At 45.3% G+C, this 26,791-nt stretch overlaps 1 protein-coding gene across 2 annotated transcripts in view; it reads right to left on the bottom strand.

Moving 5' to 3' along the window:
* Nucleotides 1-26,791, bottom strand: part of LOC109425480 (GIGYF family protein Gyf) — a 113,317-nt gene that overhangs the window by 14,007 nt on the left and 72,519 nt on the right. For both annotated transcript variants that reach the window (XM_062846672.1, XM_062846673.1), the window contains exons 2-6: nucleotides 24,823-25,198; nucleotides 12,111-12,671; nucleotides 11,890-12,045; nucleotides 9,637-11,827; nucleotides 7,287-9,563 (exon numbers count right to left, since the gene is read on the bottom strand). In XM_062846672.1, the coding sequence (XP_062702656.1) occupies nucleotides 7,287-9,563; nucleotides 9,637-11,827; nucleotides 11,890-12,045; nucleotides 12,111-12,617 (5,131 nt within the window). In that variant the 5' untranslated portion in view covers nucleotides 12,618-12,671; nucleotides 24,823-25,198. The remainder of the gene's footprint in view (nucleotides 1-7,286; nucleotides 9,564-9,636; nucleotides 11,828-11,889; nucleotides 12,046-12,110; nucleotides 12,672-24,822; nucleotides 25,199-26,791) is intronic.

Below are 26,791 nucleotides of genomic sequence, written 5' to 3'. Positions count from 1 at the left end.
ATTCCTTTGGAGATTTTTCCTGGACTTCCTATGGAGATTCCTCTTGAAAATTCTTCGAGTATTCCGCTTGGAAATCCTTCGGAGATTAATCCCAGAATTCCTTCAGGGGTCCCCTCTAGGATGCCTGCAGGGATTTCTTTTGGAATTCCTTCAGGAATTCTCCCAGGAATTCCGTCGGGTATTCCTGCTGGACTTCATTCTCGGGGATTCCTCCTGAACTTTCTTCGAGAATTCCTTCTGAAATTTCTTCGGCGTTTCCTCCTGATATTCCGTCGGGAATTCCTATTGAAATTTCTACGGGAACTACTCTTCGAATTCCTTCAGGAATTTCGCCTATATTCCTCATGGAATTCCTCCAGGGATTTCTCCTGCACTTCATTTAGGGATTCCTCTTGGACTTCCTTCGGGGATTCCTCCTAGAATTCATTCTGGAATGTCTCCTGGAATTGCTTCGGGTATTCCTCCTGAACATTCTCCATGAATTCCTCCTGACATTATTTCGGGGCTTTCTCTTGATATTCTAACGGGGATTTCTCCAGAAATGTCTTCGGGGTTTCCTCCTGGAATTTCTTTGATGATTTGTTTTAGAAATCCTTCGGACATTCCTGCTGGATTTGCTCCAGGGATTCCTCATGGAATTCTTTCAGGAGTCCTTCTGGAATTCCTTTGGGGTTTCCTTCTGGAAGTACTTCATATATTTCTCCTACAATTCCTTCGGGGGTTCCTCCTGGAATTCGTTCGGGGATTTCTCTCTAAATTCTTTCGGGTATTCCTCCCAAAATTCCTTTGGAGATTTTTCCTGGACTTCCTATGGGGATTCCTCTTGAAAATTCTTCGAGTATTCCGCTTGGAAATCCTTCGGAGATTACTCCCAGAATTCCTTCAGGGGTCCCCTCTAGGATACCTGCAGGGATTTCTCCTGTAAGTTTTTTTTGGGATTTCTTTTGGAATTCCTTCAGGAATTCTTCCAGGAATTCCGTCGGGTATTCCTGCTGGACTTCATTCTCGGGGATTCCTCCTGAACTTTCTTCGAGAATTCCTTCTGCAATTTCTTCGGCGTTTCCTCCTGATATTCCGTCGGGAATTCCTCTTGAAATTTCCACGGGAATTACTCTTCGAATTTCTTCGGGGATTCCTCCTGGAATTATTTCCGATTTTGCTCTTGGCATTCCTGCGGGAAATCCTCCTAGAATTGTTTCAGGGGTTTCTCATGGAATTCCTACGAGGATTTCTCCTTGATATTTTTTGTTGGTCCCCTCAAGAAACACTTTGAGGATTTCTTCTCGAATTCCTTTTAAAAAATCTGGAATTTCTTTGGGGATTCGTCTGGACTCCCTTCATTAAATCCTCCTGTTATTTTTTCGAGGATTTCTCTTGATATTCCGTCGTGGATTCCTCCTGGAATTCCTTTGGTTAATCCTCTAAGATGTTCTTCGGAGATTCTTCATGAAATCCCATCAATAAATCTTCATGGAATTACTTCAGCATTCCTCCCAGAGATTTTTTATAATGATTTCTTTAATATTATACTGGGATTTCAGACAATAGTTCCTAGAGTGATTCCACCCTGGATTCCTTCAAAAATAACTCCCGCGACTTCTTCATTGATTTCTTCCGAAATTCATTATGGATTTCTTCTGGCATTTTTTCCCGGGATTCACTTACGATCTCTTTCCAGATTCTCTCCGGGATTTCTGCTGGGATTCCTTCACGATTTCCTCCAGGTTCCTGAAATTCCGTTAGAAATTCCTACCAAGATTCCGGGCTTTCTGGAGCGGTTCCTCTTAAGATTCCGTCAGGAAATTCACCCGGGATCCGCGTTTCTTTCATGGATTCATTGGCGTAGCTAGGATTTTTTCTGGAGGGGGCCCAGGGGGGGCCTGACTTGAGATGACTTTTAAGCGGTACGATGTGAATATGCAAATCGGCATTGGAATTTTGAGGAATCAAATTACTGGATTCCTTTAAGAACGCATCTAGGGATTCCACCAGACATTTCTTTGGGGATTTGTCTTTGAAGGTTCCTCCAGTGATTGTGCCAGTGCTGTTTTCGCAGTTTTTAATCAAAATTTCTCCATGTGTTTCTGCAGGTATACCTTCAGAGATTTCTTCAAATTCCTTCCAGAATTTCACTAGAGATTGATCCAATAATTCCATCTGGAATTAATCGAAGTATTTCTCTGCAGGAATGTCTTCCAGAAATTCTTCCAAAAAATTTTACTAGAGATTATTAAAAAATCAATCAAGGAATTGCTTAAAAATTTTGTGAAAAAAAAAACCTTTAGGAGTCCATCCAATTGTTCATTCAATAATCCGTCTAGAAGTGTCTGCAGTAAACAAGTTTTTTTTCGGATTTTTTATCCAGGGATTCTTATAGAAATTCTTCCAGGAATTCGCTAAGAAAACTCTCCAGTGATTTCCTAAGGAATTCCTCATGGGGTTTCTTCAGAAATTCCTCCAGGGATTGTTCTAGAATTCCTCTGTAAATTCCTTCAGGAATTCATCAAAAAAATCCTGCAGGGATTCGTCTAGGAATTGCTCCAAAAGAGATTCCTCTAGGAATTCTTCTAGAGATTCCACCAGGGATTCCCCCAGGAATTCTTTCAGGGATTTCTCCAAGCTTTCCTCTATGGATTCTTCCTTGAAGTTTTCCAGGAAATCTTCAAGAAAATCCTCCAGGGATTTCTACAAGGATTCCTAATGAAATTTAAGCAGGGATTCTACCAAAGTTCCCCTGAAGATTTCTCAGGGATTCCTCTAGGAATTTCTCCAGGTATTTCTCTAGAGAAACCTCAATTTCTCTAGAGATTCCACCAGGAATTCCTCCAGGTATTCTTTTTAGAGGATTCATCCAGGAATTCTTTAAGGGATTACTCCAGGGATACCTACTTGAAAGTTCTCCAGCGATTCTTCAAGAAAATGCTCCAGTAATTGCTCCAGGGATTTATTTAGGGATTCCTTCAGGAGTTCCTCTTAAGATTTCTCAAGGAATTTCTTTAAAGACTCCTCCAGGATGTCTCCAGAAATCCTTTCAGGTGTCCCTCTAGGCATTCCTTCAGGAGTTTCTCTAGGGATTGCTCTACGAATTCCTCCATTAATTCTTTCAGGAATACCTCCAGGCATTCCTCCAGGGATTTCAATAGAAATTCTTCCTAGGGTTCATTCAGGTACTCATTCGGAATTTGATTCTGAGACTCCTCCAGGAAATCATCCTCTCGGAGTTTTCACACGCATTATTCCAAGAATTCCTTTAGGAATTCCTCCTGAGATTCTTCTATGAATTCCTTCAAGGACTCATTCAGAAACTCCCCTCTAAATTTATTCAAGAATTATTCCATGTATTCTTCAATGAATTGTTCCAGGATTACATCCAGGCATTTCCCCAGGGACTTCCAGGAATGCCACCAAGAATACCTCCAGGAATTACCTGAAGAATTTCTCAAAAAATCATCCAGAAATTGCTTCGGAAATTCCTGAAACAATTCCTCCAAGAATGTCTCCAGGAAGTCCTCCAAAGATTCAAATTCTTTCAATAATTTCTTCAGTGATTCCATTAAGAGCTTTTCCAGGGATTCCTCCGGAAATTCTTCCAGGGTTTCCTCGAAGAATAAATCCAGAAATTTCTCCTCCAGGGATTGCTCCAGGAATTGGTTCAAGGTACTCCTCCAGAAATTTCACCTGGAGATTCAAGTATTCCTCTAACAATTCCTACTGAGATTCACCAGGAATTCTTTTAGGAATACCTCCAGGCATTCCTCCAGGAGTTCTTCCAGGGATTTCAATAAGAATTCCTCCAGAGATTCATCCAGGTATTCATTCAGGATTAAATTCTGGGACTTCTCCAGAAATATCCTTAAGAATTCCACCAGAAATTTCCCCGGGACTCCTGCAGAAATAACCTCAGAAATTCCTGCATAATTTACCTCTGGAATTCTTCCAGGAATTCCTTTAGAAATTACTACGGCAATTTCTCCTGGAATTTCTTCAGGAAATCATCCTCCCGGTGTTTATACAGGCATCATCCCAAGTATTCCTCCAGGGATTCCTGCATGAATTCCTTCTTAGATTCCAAGGATTACTTCTGGAATCCCCCAGGAAAAACTCCAGGAATTCCTTCAGAAATTCCCCCAGGATTTTATTCATGAATTATTCCAGTTATTCCTCCAGGCATTCCTCCAAGATTTCATCCAGGCATTTCCCCAGCGACTTCCAGGAATGCCTCCAGTAATTACCCCAAGAATTCCTCCAGAAATTGATCCAGAAATTCCTTCGGAAATTCATACAGAAATTCCTCCAGGAATTTCTGCAGAAAATCCTCCGGAGATTCCTTTTTGATTTTTTTTTTCAAGAATTACTTTATTAATTCCTCCAGTAGTTTTTTACGGGATTCATCCAGGGTTTCAATGAGGAATTTATTCAGAAATTTCTTCTCCGGGTATTCCTCCAAGGATTTTTTTCAAGGACTTTTGAACCAGGAATTGATTCAAAGGATTCCCAAAGAAATTCCTTCAGTAATTCCTCCAGGAAATTACCAGAAATTTCTTCAGGGATTCCTCCAAAGATTTTTCCAGAGATTCTTCCAGAAATTCATCCAGAAATTTCTTTAAGAATTCTTCCTGGAATTCCTCCAGAAATTCCTCTGAGAATTCCTCTAGGAAGTTATCTAATAATATCCTCAGAAATTTCTCCTGGGATTCCCAAAGAGATTCCTCCAGTGTTTCATTCAGGGATTCCTCCATGAATTCTTACAGGGATAGTTCCTCGAAAGCACCCCAAGAATTCCTCTAGGGATTTCTCCAGAAATTCCTCCTGAAATTCCTCCAAGGATTTTCCCAGAAGTTCCTCTAGGCGTTCCTCTAGAAATTGCTTCTTGGAATCCTCCAGGGATTTTTCCAATAATATCGCAGGGATTCTTCCAAGAATTTCTGCAGAATTTTTTCTAAGGATTCCTCCCGGAATTTCTCCAGGGAGAATTCCTCTAGGGAATCCTCCAGGAATTGATTTAAAAATTTCTTCAAGATTTCTCTCATTGTTTGCAGCAGGATTTCATCCAGCAATTTCTGCAGAAAGTCCTCCAGGATCTTCTCCTGGAATTCCTCTAGGGTTTCCACCAGGTATTCCTGCAAGAATACCTTCTCCAATAACTTCTCTAGAAATTCCTTCAGGAATTCGTCCAAAACTTTCTCTAAGCATTCATTCAGAAATTTGTCTAGAAAATTCTCCCAGGATTCTTCAAGCGATTTCTCCAGAAATTTCTCCAAAGATTCCTCCCATATTTGCGTTAAGGATTTCTCCAGGAATTGATCCAGGGAGTCCTCTAGGTATACCTTCAGAAATTTTCCGAGGGATTCCTATTGGGTTTACTCCAGGTATACCTGCAAACATTCCTATAGCGATTTCTTCAGGAATTGCTTCGGATATTGCTCCAGGAGTTTTTTTCAGGGATTGCTCCAGGAATTCTTCCTTCAGAAATTCCTCGCTGGATCTTTTCAAAAACATATTGAGGGGCTCGGTCATAAATTTCAGAAATCCGTTCATCATCTTTTCCGGGGATTCATCTAAGATTTTTTCCAGAATTCCCTGAAGATTTTTTATTTACTTGAAGGACTTCTACAGGAATTTCTCCAGCGATTTGAATTGGGATACTTTAAGATAATTTTGAAGGGATACAGGAGTCAGGAAATTCTTCAAGAAGTCTTCCAGGAATTCTTCCATAATTATCTCCGAGAAATCTAAGGAGTTCGTCCACAGGTTCCATAATCAGATATTCAGGAGATCATCCACGAATTCCTTCAAGAATACCTCCTGCAGTTCCTGGTGTCCAACTAAAAAAATACTAAAATATGACATTTTTTTGAAATATCTCGGGAATCTGAAAAGATTGGCTGGCGGATTCTGGAGGGGGCCAATGCATGGATTATTACCTAGATTGCATCAGGAATTAATCCTGAATTCTTCCCGGAATCTCTCTCGGAATTCCGTAGGGATTACTTCCGCACTTTCTTTAGGGATTCCATCTTTTTCCGGCATTCTTTCAGGTACTCCCTCTAAGATTCTTTTGGGGACTTCCAGGTTCTAGGGTCGAATCCCAGACTCCCGGGTTTCTTCCATGGAGTACTTCAAAGATTCCCCCAAGGATCCTTTTGGGGATTTCTCCCCGGATTCATTGATTGGCTTCTCCCAATATTCTTTAAGTGGATTCTTCTTCTCCGCCAGGGATGGCATGCTCCTCAATGTGAGTGCAAATGTGCGCGGTTTTAATATGTAAATGAGGAGGATTCTCTCGGAGAGATTATTTCAGGGACACCTTGGGCGTACTACTATGTATGACACGGATCAACTATGATAGACATACCTCAAGCCTAAAGAAGTCCAAATGTGATAAAAAATGAGATAGAAATGGATAATTTTAGAAAAAAAAATATCGTAGATCTGGTGGGATTTGAACCCACATCTCCCCGATTCGCCAGACAGGGTGCGTTACCCAACTTCGCCACAGAACAGATGTTCGCTCTCGACGCGAAGTCCCTGTATACTTCATTTCATCCCTGCGTCGACGCTGCCACCAACAGCACACGATTCGAGAACATTCCTGCATCATACGTGGAGAAGAGACGCCAAGAACATGCCACAACATGTTCGATTCTGGGCATCAACCAATGCGAGCGAGGCTTGCGCTGATTGGCGGATGGTGTGTTTTGGGTATGCTGGGGTGGGATATATAAGTGATCGCATTTGCTCGAAGAGCAATCAGTTTTTGTCAAGCAGTGAAAGAATAAACATCGTTAAAATGAAAACATTAAGACTTTTCCTTGGACAGCCGAAACAAACCAGCATTTTACAAGGCTAACCACTTGAGAGTTATTCGAAGTCGTCGAGCTATCGTCTGCAGCTTTGTTCCTGCGGCCCTCTTCAGTGGGAAGAGCCGGCCAACCTCCGTCCAGTGTCCGTGATCGGACAACAGATAACGATTGGAGCGGACCTGGTGGGATGGTTAGAACACTTGACTATCACGCCGAGGACCTGGGATCGAATCCCACTCCCGACAAACTCGCAAAATGTGAGTTCTTCCTTCGGAAGGGAAGTAAAGCGTGGGTCCCGAGATGAACTAGCCTAGGGCTAAAAATCTCGTTAATACAGATAAAAAAAAGATAACGATTCTTCCGAGGAGTTCCAGAGAAGGTTCATAGAGGATTCAAGGACCTAATATAAAACATTATCAGAGGCTGCCATACATTTGGGTACAGTTCAACAATTGGTGAATCACTCTCTATACAGGTACTTACTATCAACATTGCTGTTCAGCGAGGTCAATGCTCGGGTGCACCATCCGGTGAACTCGTTGGTGTGGTCGCCGCCGCCGCCACCCTGATTGCGCTCCTTCCGCTCGCCACCGGCTCCAGAACCTCCACCCGAGTGTTTACCCGCACCGGCGGAGGCACCCTTGGAAGCATTCTTCTGATGCTGCTGTTGCTGATGTTGCATTTGATTTTTCTGCTGCTGTTGCTTGGCCGCGGCCACGGCGTTCGAAGAGGAAGCCGTCGAGATGCTGCCCATCGTCTTGCTCTTGCTCAGCAATTGCTTCTGATTCTGGGCGTGCTGCTGCTGCTGATGATGTTGGGCGGCCGCCTGCTGGTGGTTCTGCTTCTGGCGGCCGTTCTTGTTCGACGGATTCGGTTCCTCCCAGAAGCCACCGGAGCTCAGATTGTTCTGCTCCTCGTTGGACCACAGTTTGGCCGTGTTCCAGGTCAGAACGCTGCCTTGGCTCTGCCAAACGGCCGTTCCGAGTATTTCCTCCTTTTTGGCGGCCTTCGCGGCAGATGCTGCGATCGAAGCGGCCGTCAGAGCAGCGGCATTCTTCTCGCGTGCGCGTTCCGCAGCGGCAGCTTCTTCGGCTTGAATCTCCGCCAATGATTTCACATTCTGGGGAATCAAGTTTTGGGCGTTCCATTTGAGTTTGCTGTCCAGATGGGTTTGAAGCTCGAGGATCTCCTGCTGCTGCTGTTGCTCGCGCAGGGATTGCTCCTGGCGGGCTACAGCGGCACGACGCTCGCGTTCGGCTTTCTGGATTTCATCCAGACTGGGTCCGCTGCTGACCGTTTCGGCAACCGAAGCGGACCACGGAGCCACCTTGGTGGCGGGACGCGGCTGTTGCTGCTCTTGGATCTTGATCGCCTCGCGGCGTTGCGTTTCCAGCAGTTTGGCCTTCTTTTGCGCTTCCTGCTCTTCCTGTTTCTTCTTCTCTTCGGCCTGCTTGCGCTTCAGTTCCTCCTGCTGTTGTCTCTTCAGCTCCTTCTGGCGCTTCTTCTCTTCCATCTCTTTCTTCACGTTGATGAAATCGCCCTGATCGTCGTCGGCGGCATGCTGCTGTTGTTGCTGCTTCGATTGCTGCTGCTTCTTGTTTCCCTTCTGTTGGGGAAATTTGCCGACTTGCTGCTGTTGTTGCGGCTGCTGCTGCTGCTGCTGCAGTTGTTGATTCACTTGCTGTTCTTCGACGTCAACGTTGTTGACCGCTTTCTGCTGGTTTGGCTTTGATTGTTGCTTCTCTTGTTTGGCAGGTTGTTGGAAATGCCGCTGCTGCAACTGCTGTTGAGCTTGTTGTTGTTGTTGCTGCTGTAGTTGCTGCTGAGCAAGATGTTCCTGTTCTTTCCTGTCTTCTTTCTGAGGTTTCTGGATGTATTGTGGCTGTTGTTGTTGCTGTTGCTGCGGCTGCTGCTGTTGCTGAACTTGTTGCTGTTGTTGAGTAACAATATTCTCAACTTGCAGCTGCTGCTTTTGGTGAGTACGTTCAAAATGCTGCTGATGATTTGTTGACTGTTGTTGCTGCTGCTGCAACTGCTGTTGTTGTTGCTGCTGCTGCTGCTGTTGATGATTATGATGCTGAGTTTGCTGTTGTTGTTGTTGTTGCTGCTGCTGCTGCTGCAATTGATGTTGCAATTGTTGTTGTTGCAGATGCTGCTGTTGGTGAGATTCAGATACCAACTTTTCTTGGTTCTGCTTCTCGGACTGTTGATGATGCTTGAAGAGCGACACAACCGACGGAGCCTGGGGCTCGTTGGCAGAGCTCGCGTTGACCAGTGGATGGCCTGCTAGGTGTTGTGGTTGCTGCGATGGCGGTTGCTGCAAGAGCGACCCAAAGGAGGCACTCGTAGGCGGCAGATCTCCCCAACCGCTGCCTAACGTACGCAACGCCGCCTGCTGGGGTTGCTGCTGGGACATCGATTGCGTCTGTAACCATGGAGTCATTAGTTCCGCCGGTGTCTTGGATGGCTGTGGCGGTGGCGGTTGCTGCTGCTGTTGTTTATGCATCGATAGTTGCATGAGCAGTGACTGAATTGGATCGCTTTCTAGGTTCGGTTTTGGTGCTTGGGGCTGCTGCGATGGCTGTGACTGCTGTTGTTGCTGCTGCTGCTGCGGTGTCAGGTTTCCTATAAGGTTATGCTTCAGCAACATATTGGAGCCGAGTGGAAGGTTTTGTACTGGAGGTTGATGATTAAAGTTAATGTTGTGGATCAGTTGCCCCAAGTGGTCATGACCGGCAGTGGGATCGACGTTCAAGTTGCCTACGGATAGAAATAGATTGATAAATGACCTACTGATTTTGAATAAACATTAATCGGTGGAAACATAACTTACCCAGCATCGGTCGCCCGGGTTGCGGCTGCCCAAAGTCGGACAATTGCATCTTTTGGAACGCACTGCTGAGGCTGTTGCTCTTTTGCAGTTGCTCCATCACCGGATGGTGTTGACCGCCGGGCTGCTGCTGCTGTTGTTGCGACTGCTGTTGACCTTGAGCCTGCTGCTGATGCTGCTGCGCCTGTTTGAGATTGACTAGCGAATCCTGCGGTGGGACGACACCCCCGAAAATACTTGCCGGATTCGGCGGATTCGATGAGCTGGAGGTGGCATTGGCTGGCACCGACGGCGCCAGCGGCGAGGGCGACATCAACAGACTATCGTTGAGCTGCAGCTGGGCCATGTGCTGCGCCATGATGGCGTTCTGCTGTTCCTGCGAGAGCAACGACCAACCCTCGGTCGAGCTGAGCTTTTGCAAGATGATGCCCTGCTGGCGGATTAAGTGGAGCTTTTTGGTGAACTGCACATGGGCCGTCAGATCCGTGTCGAGCGGTGTAGGCGGTGCTTGCTGCTGGAGATGATGCTGCAGCGTGGAGGCAGGTTTCTGTTGTTGGAATGAGCTGGTGGGAGCTTGAGGAGCCTGCTGGGGTTGGGACTGGGGTTGCTGCTTACTACTACTCTTAATCGGTGGTATACTCATGGAGTTCAGGAATGGAATGGCACCGCCGCAGAGAGCTACCAGTTGACCTAGGGTCGTGTAGATTTCGTCGCAGGCCCGCCGCACCGAGAGGGAATCATCGAAGTAACCCGCACGATACCACTCGGTCATCTCCGACGCCGGGAACGGACCTTGAACCTTGCCTTGCGGATCCCGATAGTACCAGATGTCCGTTCCGTTGTGGTGCATCTGCGGCGCCATTTGAGGACCAACCCCGTGCAACATCGATCGATTCACGTCGGAAAGAAGCATGCCTCGATTTCCACTGCCAGAATTGCCGCTCGCGAACAGCTGCTGCATGGCCACCGGCTCCTTCGACAGGAGCAGATTGATCGGAATCTGAGCACCAAGGACCGGTGACTTGTCCAGTGACCGGGACACCGGAGTAGGATCCGGATCTCCGGCGCCCGTGTATTCGTCGTCCATGATCAACTGTGCCACCATATCATCGGCCACTTCCTGCATCCGATCCACACTGGAACTCGAAGCTGACTTCTTCGGAACATCTCGATTCCGGTTTGGACTCTCTTCAGCTTTGGAACTAACTTCCCCAGTACTGCTATTATTACTGCTGGCGGCCGTTAGATGGATGTCAATTTCAGCCGCCATATCATGCATCGTCTTGAGCGTTTCCACCAATGAAGGATGCGGGCTACTGGACTCCTTCGACTCTTTGTCCTTCCCGCCAACGCTATCCTCCTTCGGTTTACTAGACTCGACTTCCTCTTTTCGCTCTTCCCGGTGACCACCTTTCTTCGGATCCTCCACCGGATCTGCTTTCTCCACCATATGATTCGGCGTTAGTTCCTTACTGGCACTACCTTCCTTCGAAGAAGCACCACTTCTCCTAGAACTGCCCGACGATCCTTCCTTTCTGTTCACATGATTCTCCTTACCGCCGTCGTCGCCGTCCAGCCGCCCATCGACGTCGTTATCGGAGTCATGGAACGCCCCACTAGCATCGAAGCTTCCACCGTAGTCCGAGGGATTCTCCGTAGCCCACTCCGGAAGTTGGTCTTCCGTGTCCCAGTTCCGCCGCAGTGCACTCATCGGACCCGTACCACCACCGCTGGTGTTCAAATCCCCGGTGCCTCCACTCAGCGCGGACAACCTGGGCTTGTAAGCGCCCGAGCCCGGTATAATCCGCTCGCTGCTAACCGACGGATGGAGACCGCCCAACCCCGAACGGCCCAAGCCATCACCCGTACCGCCGTCCTCATCGCGCCAGCTAGTAGAACGGGACCACTTTTCCCGCAGGCCCGACGATCCGGACAGCCCACCACCGCTGCTTCCCCCGCTAGTATTCAGACCACCACTACGCCAGTCCGTTGCGCTCGGTTCGTCGTCCGGACGGGTCGACCGGCGCCAGCTTTCCATGTTGGTCGTTCGCGCCCGTAACCCGCCGCCGAACTCCTTCCGGGGCGACGTCGAAGAGCTGTTCCAATCGACCTCGCTACCGCCACCGCCGGCACCCCCGCTTCCAGCGCCGAGGGGACCACCGGTGCCGTTGCGTTCCAGCCATGGTCGTTCACCCTGGAAGAATTTAGCAATATTAGGTATACGACCGATCGTTGCAAAGTTACTACTGTACTCACTCTTCCCACGCTTCTGGATTCATCGTCGTAGAAAGAGGTCGACCGTTGGTAGCCGAGATAGAGGCCTCTACCACGACCCCTTCCTCGGTCAACGGACCCGCCCCGAGCGCCACGCCCTGGCACACCCAGCGAAGTGCTCCTCGTCTGCCATATACGCTGTAACGTAGAAGATACGATCTATTAGTCTTGCCCCCCCTGAAATAGTATGTACCCAAACTCACCCTGGTATCTGGTTCCGGTACCACGTCGTCGTCGGTGCAAGGGGTCAACGCCAGCGGACACTGCACCTTGTCAACGTACAAGTTTTTGAAGTTGACCAGTATCTCTGGCGTTTTGACCACCTTCACGTCGAACAGAGCCAACATTTCCTCCCGCCCATACCGGAACTCGGCCAGTGCGTACCGGGTGGTCGTGGTGGCAGCAGCAGCAGCAGCAGCCGCGGCGGATGCTGTTGCTGCCGCCGCGGCATTGGCAGCCGCCAGGGCTGCCGAATAGCTACCACTGTTTGTACCGCCGCCCGCCGAACCGGAGCTACTGCTGTTGTTGTTGTTCTGGTTACTGCTGTTGATGGTCTGATTATTGTTGGTGCTGGAGCTGCTGCTGCTGCTACTGATGTTGTTGTTGTTGCTGCTACTGTGGGGAGGTCCACCGATGCTGCTCACAGCGTTACTATCGAAGGTCGCAACTTTGCGCAACCACGCAGGACCAAAGTTGATAGCGTCACCCATGCTGTTGCTGTTGTTGTTGCTGTTTGCTTCGGCTTTAGCTACCGTTGTTTTTCTCTGTAAAGGTAGAAGAAATAATACAAAATTAGGTACTAATTACAATCGACTTTCTTTTTGATCTGCTCCGAATCCTCCAAGGTACTTCTTTATTTCATCGAAAATTAAAGAAAACAAAGTTTTAACCTTCTTTAAACTGATGTAACTGCGGTAACTGATGATGATAATGATGATTGTGACCCACCATCAGCGCAAGAATTACCTATGTCTGCAGAGTAGAATCATACCGGAAAGGAATGATCTACACGATGGTTTGTTGAAACATGGTAAGCTAAATTCACTGGAGGGCTTTGGAAAGCAACATGAAGTTTAGAACTTGTATGACTCACTAGCGCCACTCAGCTGACTGACGCTCTCAATTTTGTCGGGACAACAATGCGATCACCCCTGAGGAGAATTTCCTTCGCGAAAACCAATTCTGACTTGAATGGTGCGTATTTCTTCACAGATTCTTGCCATATATCATTTTGAAGCGCGTTTCGTATATCCTGTATCTCGGAATCGTCTTCAGAAGCTTTGATGATCTCGGTCATGCTTACAGCTGAAGGTCGGTTTACTTCGACAATAGAGCACAAGATGTCTTTCGAAGCCTTATCGAAAGTTTTCTGTCCGAGCTCAACCGACAGTCGAGACAGTGAGTCCGCTATGTTTACTCCTCCAGGGACATGACAGATATGGTAACGGTACTCCTGCATTCGAAGTACCCAGCCTTCTTGACGTTTGTTGGGCGTAGACGTCTCGTTGAAAATACCCACCAACGGTTTATGGTCGGTGACGATAGTAAACTCTAGTCCCTTCAAGTACATCTGGAACCGCTCCGTGGCCCAGACCACAGCAAGCGCCTCCTTGTCCAATGTAGAGTGCTTTTGTTAGGTTTTCGTCAAGCTTTTGCTGGCAAAACTGATCGGTCTTAACTTTCCACCAATGCGCTGCATCAGAACTGCTCCAACTCCGGTATCACTGGCGTCAGTTACAAGCGACGTCGGGTTATGAACACTGTAGTAAGCTAGGTGTTTAGTCTTCGACATAGCTGCCTTGATCTTTTCGAAAGAACACTTCTCAACATTAGTCCACCGAAACTTATTTCATTTTCATTTTCATTTTGCAGCATTTGGTGGGGCAATGAGAGCGCAAGTCAGTCCAAAGCCGATGATAAGGAGGGGTAATGGCTGAATAGTCTTTGCTGACCACATAAACGCCATGGGATAGGAAAAGGGTATTTTGGTATGGGATTAGGGTGTTGGTGTAGACTTGACGATATCAATGCTACTCAGATGCAAAATATTTTTAAGGCTCAATAGTGAATCGCATACCTTCCAAAACCAAAAAACAATAATTCACAAAATACCAAGCAAGTCATAGAAAGAAAAAGTGCCCGATTGTTTATTTTGCCAATTATAACAAACGGAAACTTCTACCCTCTCCGACTCGCCAGTCACCCCGGAAAAAATGTCCCTTCAGTTCTGGAAAATATATTATCCCCAATTAAGCCTTTAATCGAATTGTCCGCGTGGTCTTGTAGTACCCCTGCTAGGTAAGAATCAGTCATTGCCATACATATTAAATGCTAGACATGACCCCATGGATAGCATTTGCATATGTAAAAGCTTTGCTGATGTGACTTTCCTATTAGGCAATTCTCTCATCTCATGTTTGTCTTCGAAACCTTATCAAGCTTAGAAAATTGAAGTTGATAAACAATACATTACAAGGTTCGAATTCCCATAGAATGAAATCATTCATTCGCACTACAACACCATAGGAGATAATACCACATTGGCTGATTACAGTACAAATGTGAAAAATCTCCCTTTTCCCCCTATCCGCAACCCGGGGACGCGCCCTGTTGGATTTCGAAAGCCTCGGAGAATATTACAAACTTTCAATGGCATTCCCATAAACTAACCCACATTGCCCATTCAGGGGTCTGACTGGGCCTATTACCCTCCCTCAGTTTGTAATATTCTCTCCAACTTGGAATTATATTTTCCCGGCACATAAATGACTTCGACAAATGTTCGATATACTATGCAGCGTCATGATCAGTATAACTATATCAGATGACTTGAAGATCTGATTCTTACAGAATTGTTTGCCATTGATTATACATTCAGCTATTCCAATCATTACTGCAAAGGCCATCGACCACATGCCTGAAATCAAAGCTTCCTGGAAGATATAATCCAAGCCCAGGGAACATTAGTCCACCGAAACTTAGCATCTTTATGCAGCATATGTCTCAGTGGAGCGGACATCGTAGAAAGGTTCGGAATGAATTTTCCCACGTAGTTCACCAGACCCATAAAACTGCGAAGTTCTTTCGTGTTCTTCGGATGCCTGAATTGTTCGATTGCGTCGACCTTGTCATTCATGGGTAAAATTCCTTTCTCTGACAGGGTGTGTCCCATAAAATCTACGGAAGTTTTCCCAATTTGGCACTTTTTCGAGTTCACCGTCAAACCATGTTGCTCCTGCCTCTCCAATACAGCCTTGACAATTGCATCATGTTCCTCTCTGGTTGCGGCGAATATCAGCACGTCGTCGATAAACACCTTTGTGTTTTTTATTCCTCGAAGCAAACGTTCAATCTCTCTTTGGAACACTTCAGCTGAACAATTCGTACTAAACATCAGCCTCTTATACCTGTAGTAAGCGTTCGGAGTGACAAATGTGGTGATGGCTCTAGAGGATGGCGCCAACTCGATTTGATGAAACGCTTTTACCAAATCGATTTTGGTGAAATAACGGCATCCTTCAAGATACGGCATAATCTCGTCGAAGGTTGGAAGAGGGTGGCGCTCCGGAATGATGGCCCTGTTCGCCCGGCGCATATCAACACAGAGGCGTACGCTTCTGCCTCCGTCTTTTGGAGTCACCACCAATAGAGTTGCCCAAGTTATATTCAAAGGTGCCGGCTCAATGATGTCTTGGCGCAATAGATCATCTATCTTCTCTTCTACCAGCTTCTGGAGCAGAATTGGTAGTCTCCTACAGGGTTGCTGGACAGGGGCAACTGTTGCGTCAATTTTCAGCTCTACCTGGACGCTCTTAAGCTTTCCGATCGGCGGTTCTTCTATCAGCGTCTTCGTTGATATGCTGAACACTTCACCATGGATCTCCAAAATGCCCAGTTCCATGGAAGTTTGTTTGCTCAACAAGCTGCTTCCTTTTTCCGTATCAACCACAAAAATCTTGTGATGCACTGTTTTTGTCTTCGGAGAAATATCCGCTTCAACCCTTTGGAGACGGATGGATCACATTAACCCAGCCGAGAAAACTGATCATTACAAACGTGTTCTAGACCAGCGAAATTACATCTAAGAAAGACGAAAATGCCGTCTCCAAAGGGTTAATCACTTTGTGCACCTGCAGCGATCCGTCTCCATAAACACGCAACACTTTCTTCGACCGATGCACACTGCTGACTTTGCACCCTTTGTTCCGCAGCTCTTTCCACGTTTCGCGGCTGATAACGTTGACGTGGGCCCCGGAATGAACGACCCAGTTCAGCTTAACGCCTCCAGTATCCACCATATCGTGGTCAGCCCCGGTCGAGTAAACTTGTTGGACCTCTCTTCCGCATCCATCTTCATCCGATTCGCATTCATCCGGCTCCGTGTCACAACTACTTTCACTGGATGCAACCTGCAGTACTTGCTTCCGTTTCGAGGAGAAACTCTTCTTCTTCAACTGTGTTTTGCACATCTTCTTGAAGTGACCAATAAGTTTGCATTTGTCACGCTCCTTTCCGCGAGCTGGACAGCTGCTATCGCTTGCGAAGTGTCCTTTTAGGCCATAACGGAAGCACACTTCCTTTTTCTTGTCCATTCTCGCCTGGTTAACGCTGACATTCTCCGCCGAAGTAGTAGATCTCACCATTTGTTCACGGTTACGCTTAACTGTTTTCAAAATTCTTGCCTCTTCAACAATATCCGCTACAGTCGTTAGTTTCTTTTTGAGTATCACTTCTCGTAGGTCGTTCATTCGGCAGTGGTCGAAAACTTGCTCGGTGATTCTCATATCTAGCGCAGCACCGTAATCACACAAGCGGCCTTGTTCCTTTAGACGACACACGAATTTGTCCACTGTTTCGTTTTCTTCTTGTTTCAGGTTCCGAAAAAACGTAACGATCATACGGAACACTTGCCATCGGAGCAAAGTGATCATCAAGAAGCCTTACAGCTTCACGATACACATCGGAGCCAGCGGGTGGGACTGCATAATTACCAGGAATATCATAAAAGATATCCTGCACTTCCTGACCAGCGAAATGAAGCAAACACGACTTCTTTCTTGAAGGTAGCGCGATGCAACTAACATCCACGAAGAGCTCCAGGGATCGTTTCCATTTCCTCCACCTGGTCCCAATCGAGGAAGTATCCCGAGTATTAAACGGCTGCAACGTTTTGGGGGTTCCATTATTTACTTTTTCGCAACTTTGGCGTTTACACTGTTCCCCTCCTTTTTACGACACCTCGTTTTGTTTTGACAGGTGATCGACAAACTTTTTCGCGAAATTTTCGTGGGCTTTTCGTGCACTTTACGACGCCCCACTGCACAGCTCCAACGTTTTCATCGCCGGAGTGTATGCTGTCTCCAACCTTTGGACCGGCTTCGACCACTTTTTCAGCACTTTTTCCGAAGGAATATCACCTTCTACACGGTATTGTCTTGTTACACGGATCCGTAAACACTGTTCAATTCCACACGCACGCGTTTTAAACTTTTTTCCAGCCTCGAATCCCGATTTTCGTCGCCAAATTGTTGGGACATTGAATTATAAAACCGTGTACAGTGATAAGAACATTTATTAATACCTCTTCCACAAGAACAGTGTTGGCAGATTATCAGAACATCACAACAGAGACGTATGTATAACATTTAGAAATTGCTAGCTGCGAGTAGCTTTTTTTAGGGAAAACGAGTTTTTACAGGGAAAAAATCCTAGATCTCATGATTCTTAACGCTAAATATCACAGATGTTGAAGGTGGAATGCTTCGATGAGCGGTTTTGCGGACATCACACGGGAAGTCCTAAAGGATCTTGTAGCACGTTCGATGCTTGCGTCAATTGTATCGACACCAGCCAGCTTGTGGAGATCGTCGGTCGGATACCACGGGTTCAGGTTGTAGACCATCTTGAGCAGCTTGTTCTGCTTCACCTGGAGTCGGTGCACGGTGCGATTTGGCGCAGTTGCCCCAAACCGCGGACGCATAGATTAGCATTGGTCGGATGATGCACTTGACACTTGAGGCATGCGTTGAAGATTTTGGTCAGCACCACCAGCCCACGGTATAAAGATCACAAGGCAGGCTATTAACCTACATATGTAAACATCTATTTTGGATGTAAACATGTGACGTCGTTCTTATCGTCCTTCACGTTGATCAAATTGGTGTGGAGTACTAGATCGCCTATGAACGATTTGAATTACGTCATCAAAAAAATGTCAGATTTCGGTCACCTTCTTCTGTACACCGTGCACCAGCACTTTTCTTGGCAAGTGCTCAAAGCAGGCCAACCCAAAGGCCAACCTGCTGTCCTAATCAATCCTTCGAGCGAAGGTACTCCAGTTCGCTTTGTCGTAGCAGCGGATGAGTCTTCCCGCCGGAAGTACTGGAATTCCAGCATCGATGGTGAAGGTTACGGGCAAGTGGTCCGACGATAGTACGGCATGCGATACTGGCCTTGACATTTGTACCTGGTTGTTCGAGATCACCAGATCTAAGGTTGAAGGCTTTCCTCGACCAGACGGGTAGCGGGTGGGAGTATCAGGAACGTGAATGTAGATATCCGTGGACTCATACACTTGTTGTAAGATACGTCCTGCGTTGTTGGCCCTAGCAAAGTTCCACATCCTGTGCCGCGCATTCATATCTCCCACTAGAAAGAAGGGTCCGTCGGTGTTGATGAGCTGGTGGATATCTCTTCTGTATTGACAGAGGGCTGCCCTCTGATTTGAGCCAGGATAGTAGACTGCTACTACAATGCTCACGGGTGTTGGATCTACCCTGATCAAGATCCCGACGACTGTTTCGATTGCCCGCGCCGATGTTTCCAGTATGGAGTTTGAGATTCCTTTTCTCACCAGAATCCCCTCGGGAGGCTCCCGGCGAGTCTCGATACGCTCTAACAATAGAGTAGTTTTCGTGGAACAATGAGTTGTTGAGCTGCAGCCACGTTTCCGTGGTTATAGCGATGTCTATTTCGTGGGTTTCAAGAAAATGAAAACATTCCACAGTCTTGTTCCAGATGGAACGGCAGTTCCAATTCACCAATTTGAGCGATCTACGGGTGGCCATCGTACACGTATTTGATGATTAGTTCGCTGAGAGCGAGAAATTGCATTGCCTTGGTTTGGAAATTCGAGAGACTGTGGAACAGCTCACTAGCAAGGCACACAAACTCCTCCACGGTGAACAAATTGGGGGACCCGGGCTGCGAGTTTCCCTGGACGATCTGGGAGTACGAAACGTTCGGGTTTGTTATGCTGCCTAGCAGTTGGCTGATGTCGCCACTCGCTCCTCTGGGAGCAGATACAGGTACTGTGGAAACCTTCGCGCGGTTGTTCCCGAGGATCGGTCTCGTCCTCTTTTTGGCATTCAACTTCTGCAAATACTTGAGGCGCGTAGGGCAACCCTTGAAGCTTGCTGTGTGGTTCTGGCTGCAGTTTGCACAGCGGAGGCGCTCCTTCCTGCAAGAGTGCATTCCGACGTTTGGTGACGTTCACCACACTTGACGCATTTTGCCTCCAGATGGCAATTTCGCATCCCGTGTCCGTATTGCTGACACCGAAAACACTGCACGACGTCGGCCTTCTTTCAAGAATAGTACCTACACCACACAATGACGTTGCACAGGGGAGTGCTGAAGTTTCACGGCTCCAATCGGATACAGTAGCAGGTTTAGCGCGTAATTACTGTGTTTCGCTGTTGCTAGTTGACGAACACTGGCCGGACGAACATTCACTGCCGCAAGCTCTTGCGACATTTCTTCAACCGGAAACACCGGCAGGCCAGAGAGAACTATCTTCACTGGAACTTGATCATTGGTTTCGTGCACTACAGATAGTGTTCCGGAACCGGTTCCAGGTGTCCCGCTTGTAGTGGTCAAACATAATAGTGGATCAGATCCACGCATGCGACACATCAAATCGCGGCTTTTGCGATAACATGATGAATGGTTTCTAAGAAAATAGGCTCAGACTACATTTGCGACTTCCGTTAGTGTTCCGGAACCGATTCCAGGTGTCCCACCGGAAGTGGTCAAATATACCAAACCACCACATTAAATCGTGGCTCGTTTGATAACCTGATGAGCGATTAGTCAGAAAATAATTTCATACCATATCCAGAACCACCGTTAGTTTTCTGGAACCGGTTTTGGGTATACCGCCGGAACTAGTCAAGTATAAAAGTGAACCAAACCCATGCATGCGATACATCGAATTGTGGCTTTTTCGATTAGTTATGAACCTGACGAATGTTTTGCAAGTTGTAGGCTCTGCTCACATTTCAGTATAGCGTTAGTGTTTCGAAACCGGTTCCAGGTTTCCCGCTGGAAGTGATAAAATGTAAAAGTGAACTGAAGAAATCCCTAATAGGAATTGGAAGGAATTCCAGAAGAAATCCCCGAAGCAAATCCAGGCAAACCTTCGATGAAATATTAGAAGAAATCTCCGTAGGAATTCTAGGAGTCATAGAAGGAATCCCCGAAGGAATTTCAAGTAGAATCCCTGAAAAAACTCCATCAGGAATCCCCAAAGAGATTACAGGAGGAATCCCTGAAGGAATTCCAGGAATGAATCCCCTAATGAATCTCCGAAGAAGCTCCCGGAGAAGTTCCGAGGTATTTCTAAGTGGAATTCCCGAAGGATTTCCAGGAGGAATGCTTGAAAGATTCCCAAGGGTAATCATAGCAGGACGAATGCCGGAAGGATTTTTAGAAGTAATTCCCGAAGATTTTTCAGGAGGAATCTTCGCAAGAATTCCTAGAAGAATTCTAGAAGAATTTTTGTAGGAATTCCTTGAAGAAAATCCTGGAGATATGCCTGATTGTAGTTCTAAAATAAATCTTGATGGAACTCCTACAAAAATCCCTGAAGGTACTTCCGTAGGAGTTCCTGAAAAACTTCTGAAAAAAAAACTAAAGGGTGAGTCGTTGATTATTGTGCCACCCTACTTTTAACTGATTCGCACATTGTCTACAGTTAACGAAATGAAACCAAATTTTTACAGTAGTTTAGTATATGTATATTATTGTATATATTTCAACTTTTTGGTATCGGTTCAAATTTAGGATGCGTTTTAGTGAAATTTACGACATTTTTAATTAACGCCCTTCTTGTGGACATGTTCAGTCTCAACTTGAAACACATAATTAAAGCTCTCTGGTTGGTTTGTGCGTACCGTGCCTGGTTTTCACCCAGCTCCAAGCTTGTTTCACTGACAACCGTTCCTGAAGCCTATTGACGAACATAAAGATGATCCGATAATGTATTGGGTTTCTCATTAATGTTTAGACAACTGTGATAATTTGAGAACCCACTGAATCATCATTTCCCAGCGAAATTTCACACTAATCAAACTTATTTTGTTTACCTGTTGTGCATCCGACGCCACTGTCATGAACTCAACCGAACTTGTGTATGCCAGCCGCTGCGAAGTCGTGTGCGAAATTCGACTGTGATGATAATGAATTTCGGCCGAGTCTAAATGGGTGCAAATGTCGCAATATAATCATTAATTGTTCCAAGGCGCGATATCATGATTTAAGGTTTCATTTAAGCATGTGATTGTATAACATCTTTTTTAGAACTGTCGACCGGCATCTCACCGATAACTGCTCAATTCATTATATGTAAACAATATACAATAAGGAGAAACTGTACAAAATTTGGTTGATTTTGGTGAAGTAGGAAAAAAGTTACGTTAGTTTGAAAATGGCACAATAATTATCGACTCACCCTTTATATAAATAAAAATTCATTTATGTCTGTCTGTCTGACCCTTATACATTTGGAAACTACTGAACCGATCGGTGTGAAATTTTGTATGGGGCCGGGGAAGGTTCTTAGCTTGGTGTGAGACCTCTCCGGTTTCTGGAACGCGAAGCTCCCGCACATATTACTTTGACGAAACATCCCTGTGGAGCTGCATGAAAGAAAACACAGTAGGCACCCTACTAACAAAAGCAGCTGCATAAATGCTTTATGGAGCAAACGTCCTTGGAAGAAAGCTCGCTTAAGCTCTTATTCAGCAAAAATGTTAGTTGGGCAAGCAGTACGACGTTTGCAAGAGGCATCCCTGAATCCTCCGGAAAAAATCTCCGAAAAACTCCAGAAACAATCCCTGAAAGAACTCCTCGAAGAATCCCTAAAAAAGGAATTTCTGAAAGAATATCCGAAAGAACTCCTAGATTTTTTTTTTTTTAACTAGTTTTAGATTTATTAAAGTACAAGTTTGTAAAAATTACAATTCCAGCTTAAAATTATTAACATTAATATTCTCTGTTGAAGTATTACATATGAAATAAACAAATTTAGCAAATAGTTTTTTGATTTTGAGTGTATCTCTGGATGGTATGCCTCTTAATTCAGGGAAAAGAAAGTAGTTATGATTTTTATTTCGAAGAGATGGTTTTAACGTTGCAATAATTGACTTTAGAAAAATCCAAACTGGTTTGGATAAACAACACGAAAAGAGTTTGTGTTCAATTGTTTCAACAACTCCTGGACAATGCTCACAAAGAGGGGAGTTGCGACGTCTTTGTTTGAAGAACAATTCGTTATGGTTTATCTTCCCGTGGATCGCCGTGTACCAAACGGAACGAAGATGCGAATCAATTCGGTGATCTGCTATGTTCTTGAAGATTAGCTTCCATCGGCGATTTACACTCAGCACAGCAGGATCGTTTTCCGCTAATAGTAGTTCAGAGTATATTCTCGAAGAACAGTGGTGTTGCAGAGCCTCATTGCTAAGCGTTGCTACTTCTAATGCAAAGACCTTGATTTGTGGGTAAGCAGCTGGAATCTGAAGGATCTGGTCCGTATTTAAAAGCCCTCGTAAAAACGGTAGATCGTACAAATTCTCTATAATTCTGTTCGTTAATAACGAAACAGATTTCAACCCTGGACTGTGAAGATTCAAGCCTCCTCGATTTTTTGTCAGAAATAGAGTTTCTAGACGTATATGATTTTTTCCGCCAATCCAAAGGAAATTTCTGTATTCCTTAAGAATTTGTTGCTCAAATTTCTTAGGTAAGGGAAGCGTTGAAGCTGTATACCACATCTTGGATGAAACGAACGTATTAATCAAGACTGTCTTTTGAATTAGATTCAACGAGCGTGCTCTACTCATCCACAACCGCCACTTCATATTTTTGACTACGTTAGTCCAGGTTAAGTCCATAGTCTCCTTGACGCTGCAGGAAAAACTGATTCCCAATATTTTCACACAGTTGGTGACGTTAAGCCAAGGTAGCTGGTCTCCAGATTGAAAGTTTCCTATTTTCAGTGCCACTGTTTTCTGCTGATTAAGAACCGCACCCGAGACGCCATGGAAATCCATTATTATCTGCACTACACGTTGTAATGTTTCCATATCAGGAACGAAGATGCTGATGTCGTCTGCGTACACGTTCAATTCATCGCCAGCACATCCAGAGTCCACAATTTTGTCTATCAGAGGTTGCATGTATAATACGAAGAGGAACATACTAAGTGGATCTCCTTGTCTTACCGAACAGTTGATTTTGAATGCCCTAGAATTAACTTCTGTAGGAATCCCTCAATAAACTTCTGGAAAATTCCTGATTTCTCCTGGAGGTGTCTTTGGATCTTCTTATAAGAATCTCTGAAGGAAATCCTGGGAAAAAAATCTGAAGGAACTCCAAGATGAATCTCTGAAGCAGATGTTGTTCAGAGATTCCTCCAAGGAGTGCCTTCAGGGATCTCTCCAGGATTTATACCTGAAACACCTGGAGGAATCTTTGAATAACATTTGGGCTAATCCTTGTAGGAATCTCTGAGGAACTCCTAAACTAATCTTTAAAAAATTTAAGGAATTCCTGAAGGAAAATCTGGGCAACTAGGAACATGCCGAAACTCCTGTTGAGGGAACTTCTGAAGGAATCCCAGATGAAACACCTGAATCCTCCTGAAACTCCTGGGGAGAACTCTGACGGAAACCCTGGAAAGATCCCTGGGATCAATTCCTGTAACAACTACTATACTGCAAGAAACCCTCGAAGGAACTCTTGAAATGATCCCTGGAGAAACCTCTGTAGGAAGCAACTCCAAAGAGAAATCCATAAAAGAACTCATGAAAGAATCTCTAAAAAATCTCCATGAGGCATCCCGAAGGAATACCAAGAGGAATCTCCATAGGAATTTCAGAAGGGATCTTTTCTCAAGCAACAATTTGATGAATTATTCACTTTCAAGAGGTTTTGATAATCGTCAAAACCAATAGGATTTTATTTGGGCTATATGAGGGAATCTATAACCTCTTGAAATTTACCTGACTTGAAAATGTTGTAAGAAAAAACTCCAGTGGAGGATGGAAGGAATCCTTGATGGAACTCCTGCAGAAATTACAGAAGGAACTCCTGAGGTAATCCTTACAGCAGTTCCCATAGAGATGCTTGAAGAAATTCCAGGAAAAATTCCAGAAAAAAAGGTGTAAGAACCCTTGATAAAACTACCGGAGAGATCTCTAAAGGAACTCTTAAAGATATCCCTTGAAGAACGTCAGAAGGAATCCTTTACTGGAATTCTAGAATAATTGCTGAACGAACTCCTGGAAAAATTCCTCAAGGAACTCCTAGACTAATCTCTGACCTCCTATTGGAATCCCTGGGGGATCTTTTGAATGAATCCCGGATGCATCTGCAGACAGCATCCCCGAATCCTCCTGAAAAAACATCTGAAGTAAATTCTGCAGTAATCCCCGAAGAAAATCCTGTCGAATACCTGAGAGATCTTGTACAAAAAAAAATCATGATGAAACTTCGAGATGTATCCCTGGATACTCCTAGATGAACTACTAGAGAAATCCCTGCTGTTTCTTATAACAGAGTATTTTGCGGGCGGTTAGAGCAAAAAATATCGTTTTACTGTACAGTGTTATCTATCAACTCTAGTATACTCACTTTGATTTGAATCTTTCAACTGTTCTTCCTTTTTTTGCCTAATGTCAGGAGCTGACACACTCCTCCCTTTAGCACGTGATTCAGAAGCCGGGTTACCGAGGTTCTGGTTCGCAGACCACCCCGCAGAGAGAAGACTTGGCAATGCGCTTCTTCAGGCCAGCCACTTGGGACAAACCAAGAACGATCGTCCCGATCAATGAATGTCCCGCTACTAAGACGCTAGAGGCGCTGTCTTAGCCCGTTAAGCCGTTAGCCACCGAAGCCGCTCGCGCAAATGGTTTCCTGGTTCTTCTTCCGCCGCTCGGACAATTCCTTCCGGATCCCGGTGAAATCCGGTTGAGAAACGAATCGAACACACACACCCTCAGATGGGAATCTGAAATTGACGGAAAAGGGAAAAAGTTACAATTGGAATTTTGTTTCATTGATAAGCTGTAACGGTTACTTCACCGAGCGGTAGTGACGATTCAAGTGCTTGGCCAAAAAATGATGAACTACGCGCCGGCGTCGGCGCGCAGGTTCGAACGAGTTCATATAATAGTACTTTTATTTTGTGTTTACTTGGCAGTTGTTCAACGATGCGTTGTGCTGTTTCATTGCTCAGCAATATTATTACTGCATACGATTAATGATTTATGTGTGACTAGGTTCTTAATTGACTGGGAAGTTTCGGGGCGGCGTTCGATGAGGGTCTACAGCGGGTCTAGTCGTTTGCTGAATTGAATCGCGTTTGTTGGATGTTGGTTGTGCCCCTGCTCAATTGGGTTTAATTGATTGTCGAGTTTGGTTACTGGATCGGATGTTCGAAACCGAGCATCAGACGCCATGGTGGCGTGATTTCTGTTGTGCAAGAGAATGTTGGAGGCAACTTGATGACCTACATATTTACCAGTGTCATCCGTGGAAGTTTTTCCATGTACGTAGGACACTTCTGCCAACACGGATGAAAGTTGCATATACGGTACAGTACGCCGGCTTTCATTTATTGAATCGAATTAGTCACAACATTCGATGCTAAGAATACGCGAAAGTGTCGCCTGATGTTGAGCGATGGACAACCGGGTCAATGGTCAATTCAACTTACAATAGGGTGTCCATTGCAGTGCCCAGCTCATAGTTGCTTAAACTCAGAATAACAGAATAAAAATGACGATTGTAAACAAAGGCATGATTAATCTGTGGTATGATGATCGAAGCGCCTGATGAGTATTTACGGAGACGTGAGTCAAATTGATGCACATTGGACAATTGTCCGGGGTTCAGGTTTTCGAAGAAAGATGCATTCACCACCTGCAAATCTAGCTCATCCTAATATTGACTGATTCTCGCTAATTGTTGGAGTTTTCAAATATCTGTTAGAAATTTATCAGAGTTTCAGCCCATAACATTCCTTGAAGGCTATGCTATGCTATAACATTCCTTGAAGGCTCCTGGAACGCTTCTGAAACCCTCTTAAACGTCTCTTGAACCCCCTGGAACATCCTTGAAACCCTCTGAAATCGTCTGGAACATCCTAAAACGTCTTCTAAGACTTGAAACCACATGGAACGCCCATAAAACGCTCTGAAGCTCTATGAACCCTTTGGAATGCCTCTGGAACGCCCATTATGCCCTCTGAAACCACCTGGAACACTCCTGGAAGCCTAACTTCCTAGAGCTGGAACACCCCTGGAAAGCATCTCAAACACCCTGATACACCCCAGGAACGCATCTAAACTTAAAAATATTTGGCCATCCTAGGCTTCGTGGTAAATTTTCAGACAAAAATAATCGAAGGGTAAGTTTTTTTTACATTAGAATTATATCACATCTAAAGTAAAAACGCAATTATAATACTTTCAGTGCATTTTTCTAGAAGACCTTGAAATACCCTGAAACATCTTCGAAGACATAATTTCAATCCACCAAACCGTTTTCGAGTAACAATTATGAAAATGCTCTATGGGCATCCGAAACATTAATTCTAAAA

Source organism: Aedes albopictus, chromosome 1 (assembly GCF_035046485.1).
Source record: "Aedes albopictus strain Foshan chromosome 1, AalbF5, whole genome shotgun sequence".
In the NCBI taxonomy this organism is placed as follows: Eukaryota; Metazoa; Arthropoda; class Insecta; order Diptera; family Culicidae; genus Aedes; species Aedes albopictus.
The sequence above is the reverse complement of the archived record's forward strand: the minus strand, read 5'-3'. Positions and strand labels throughout refer to the sequence as shown.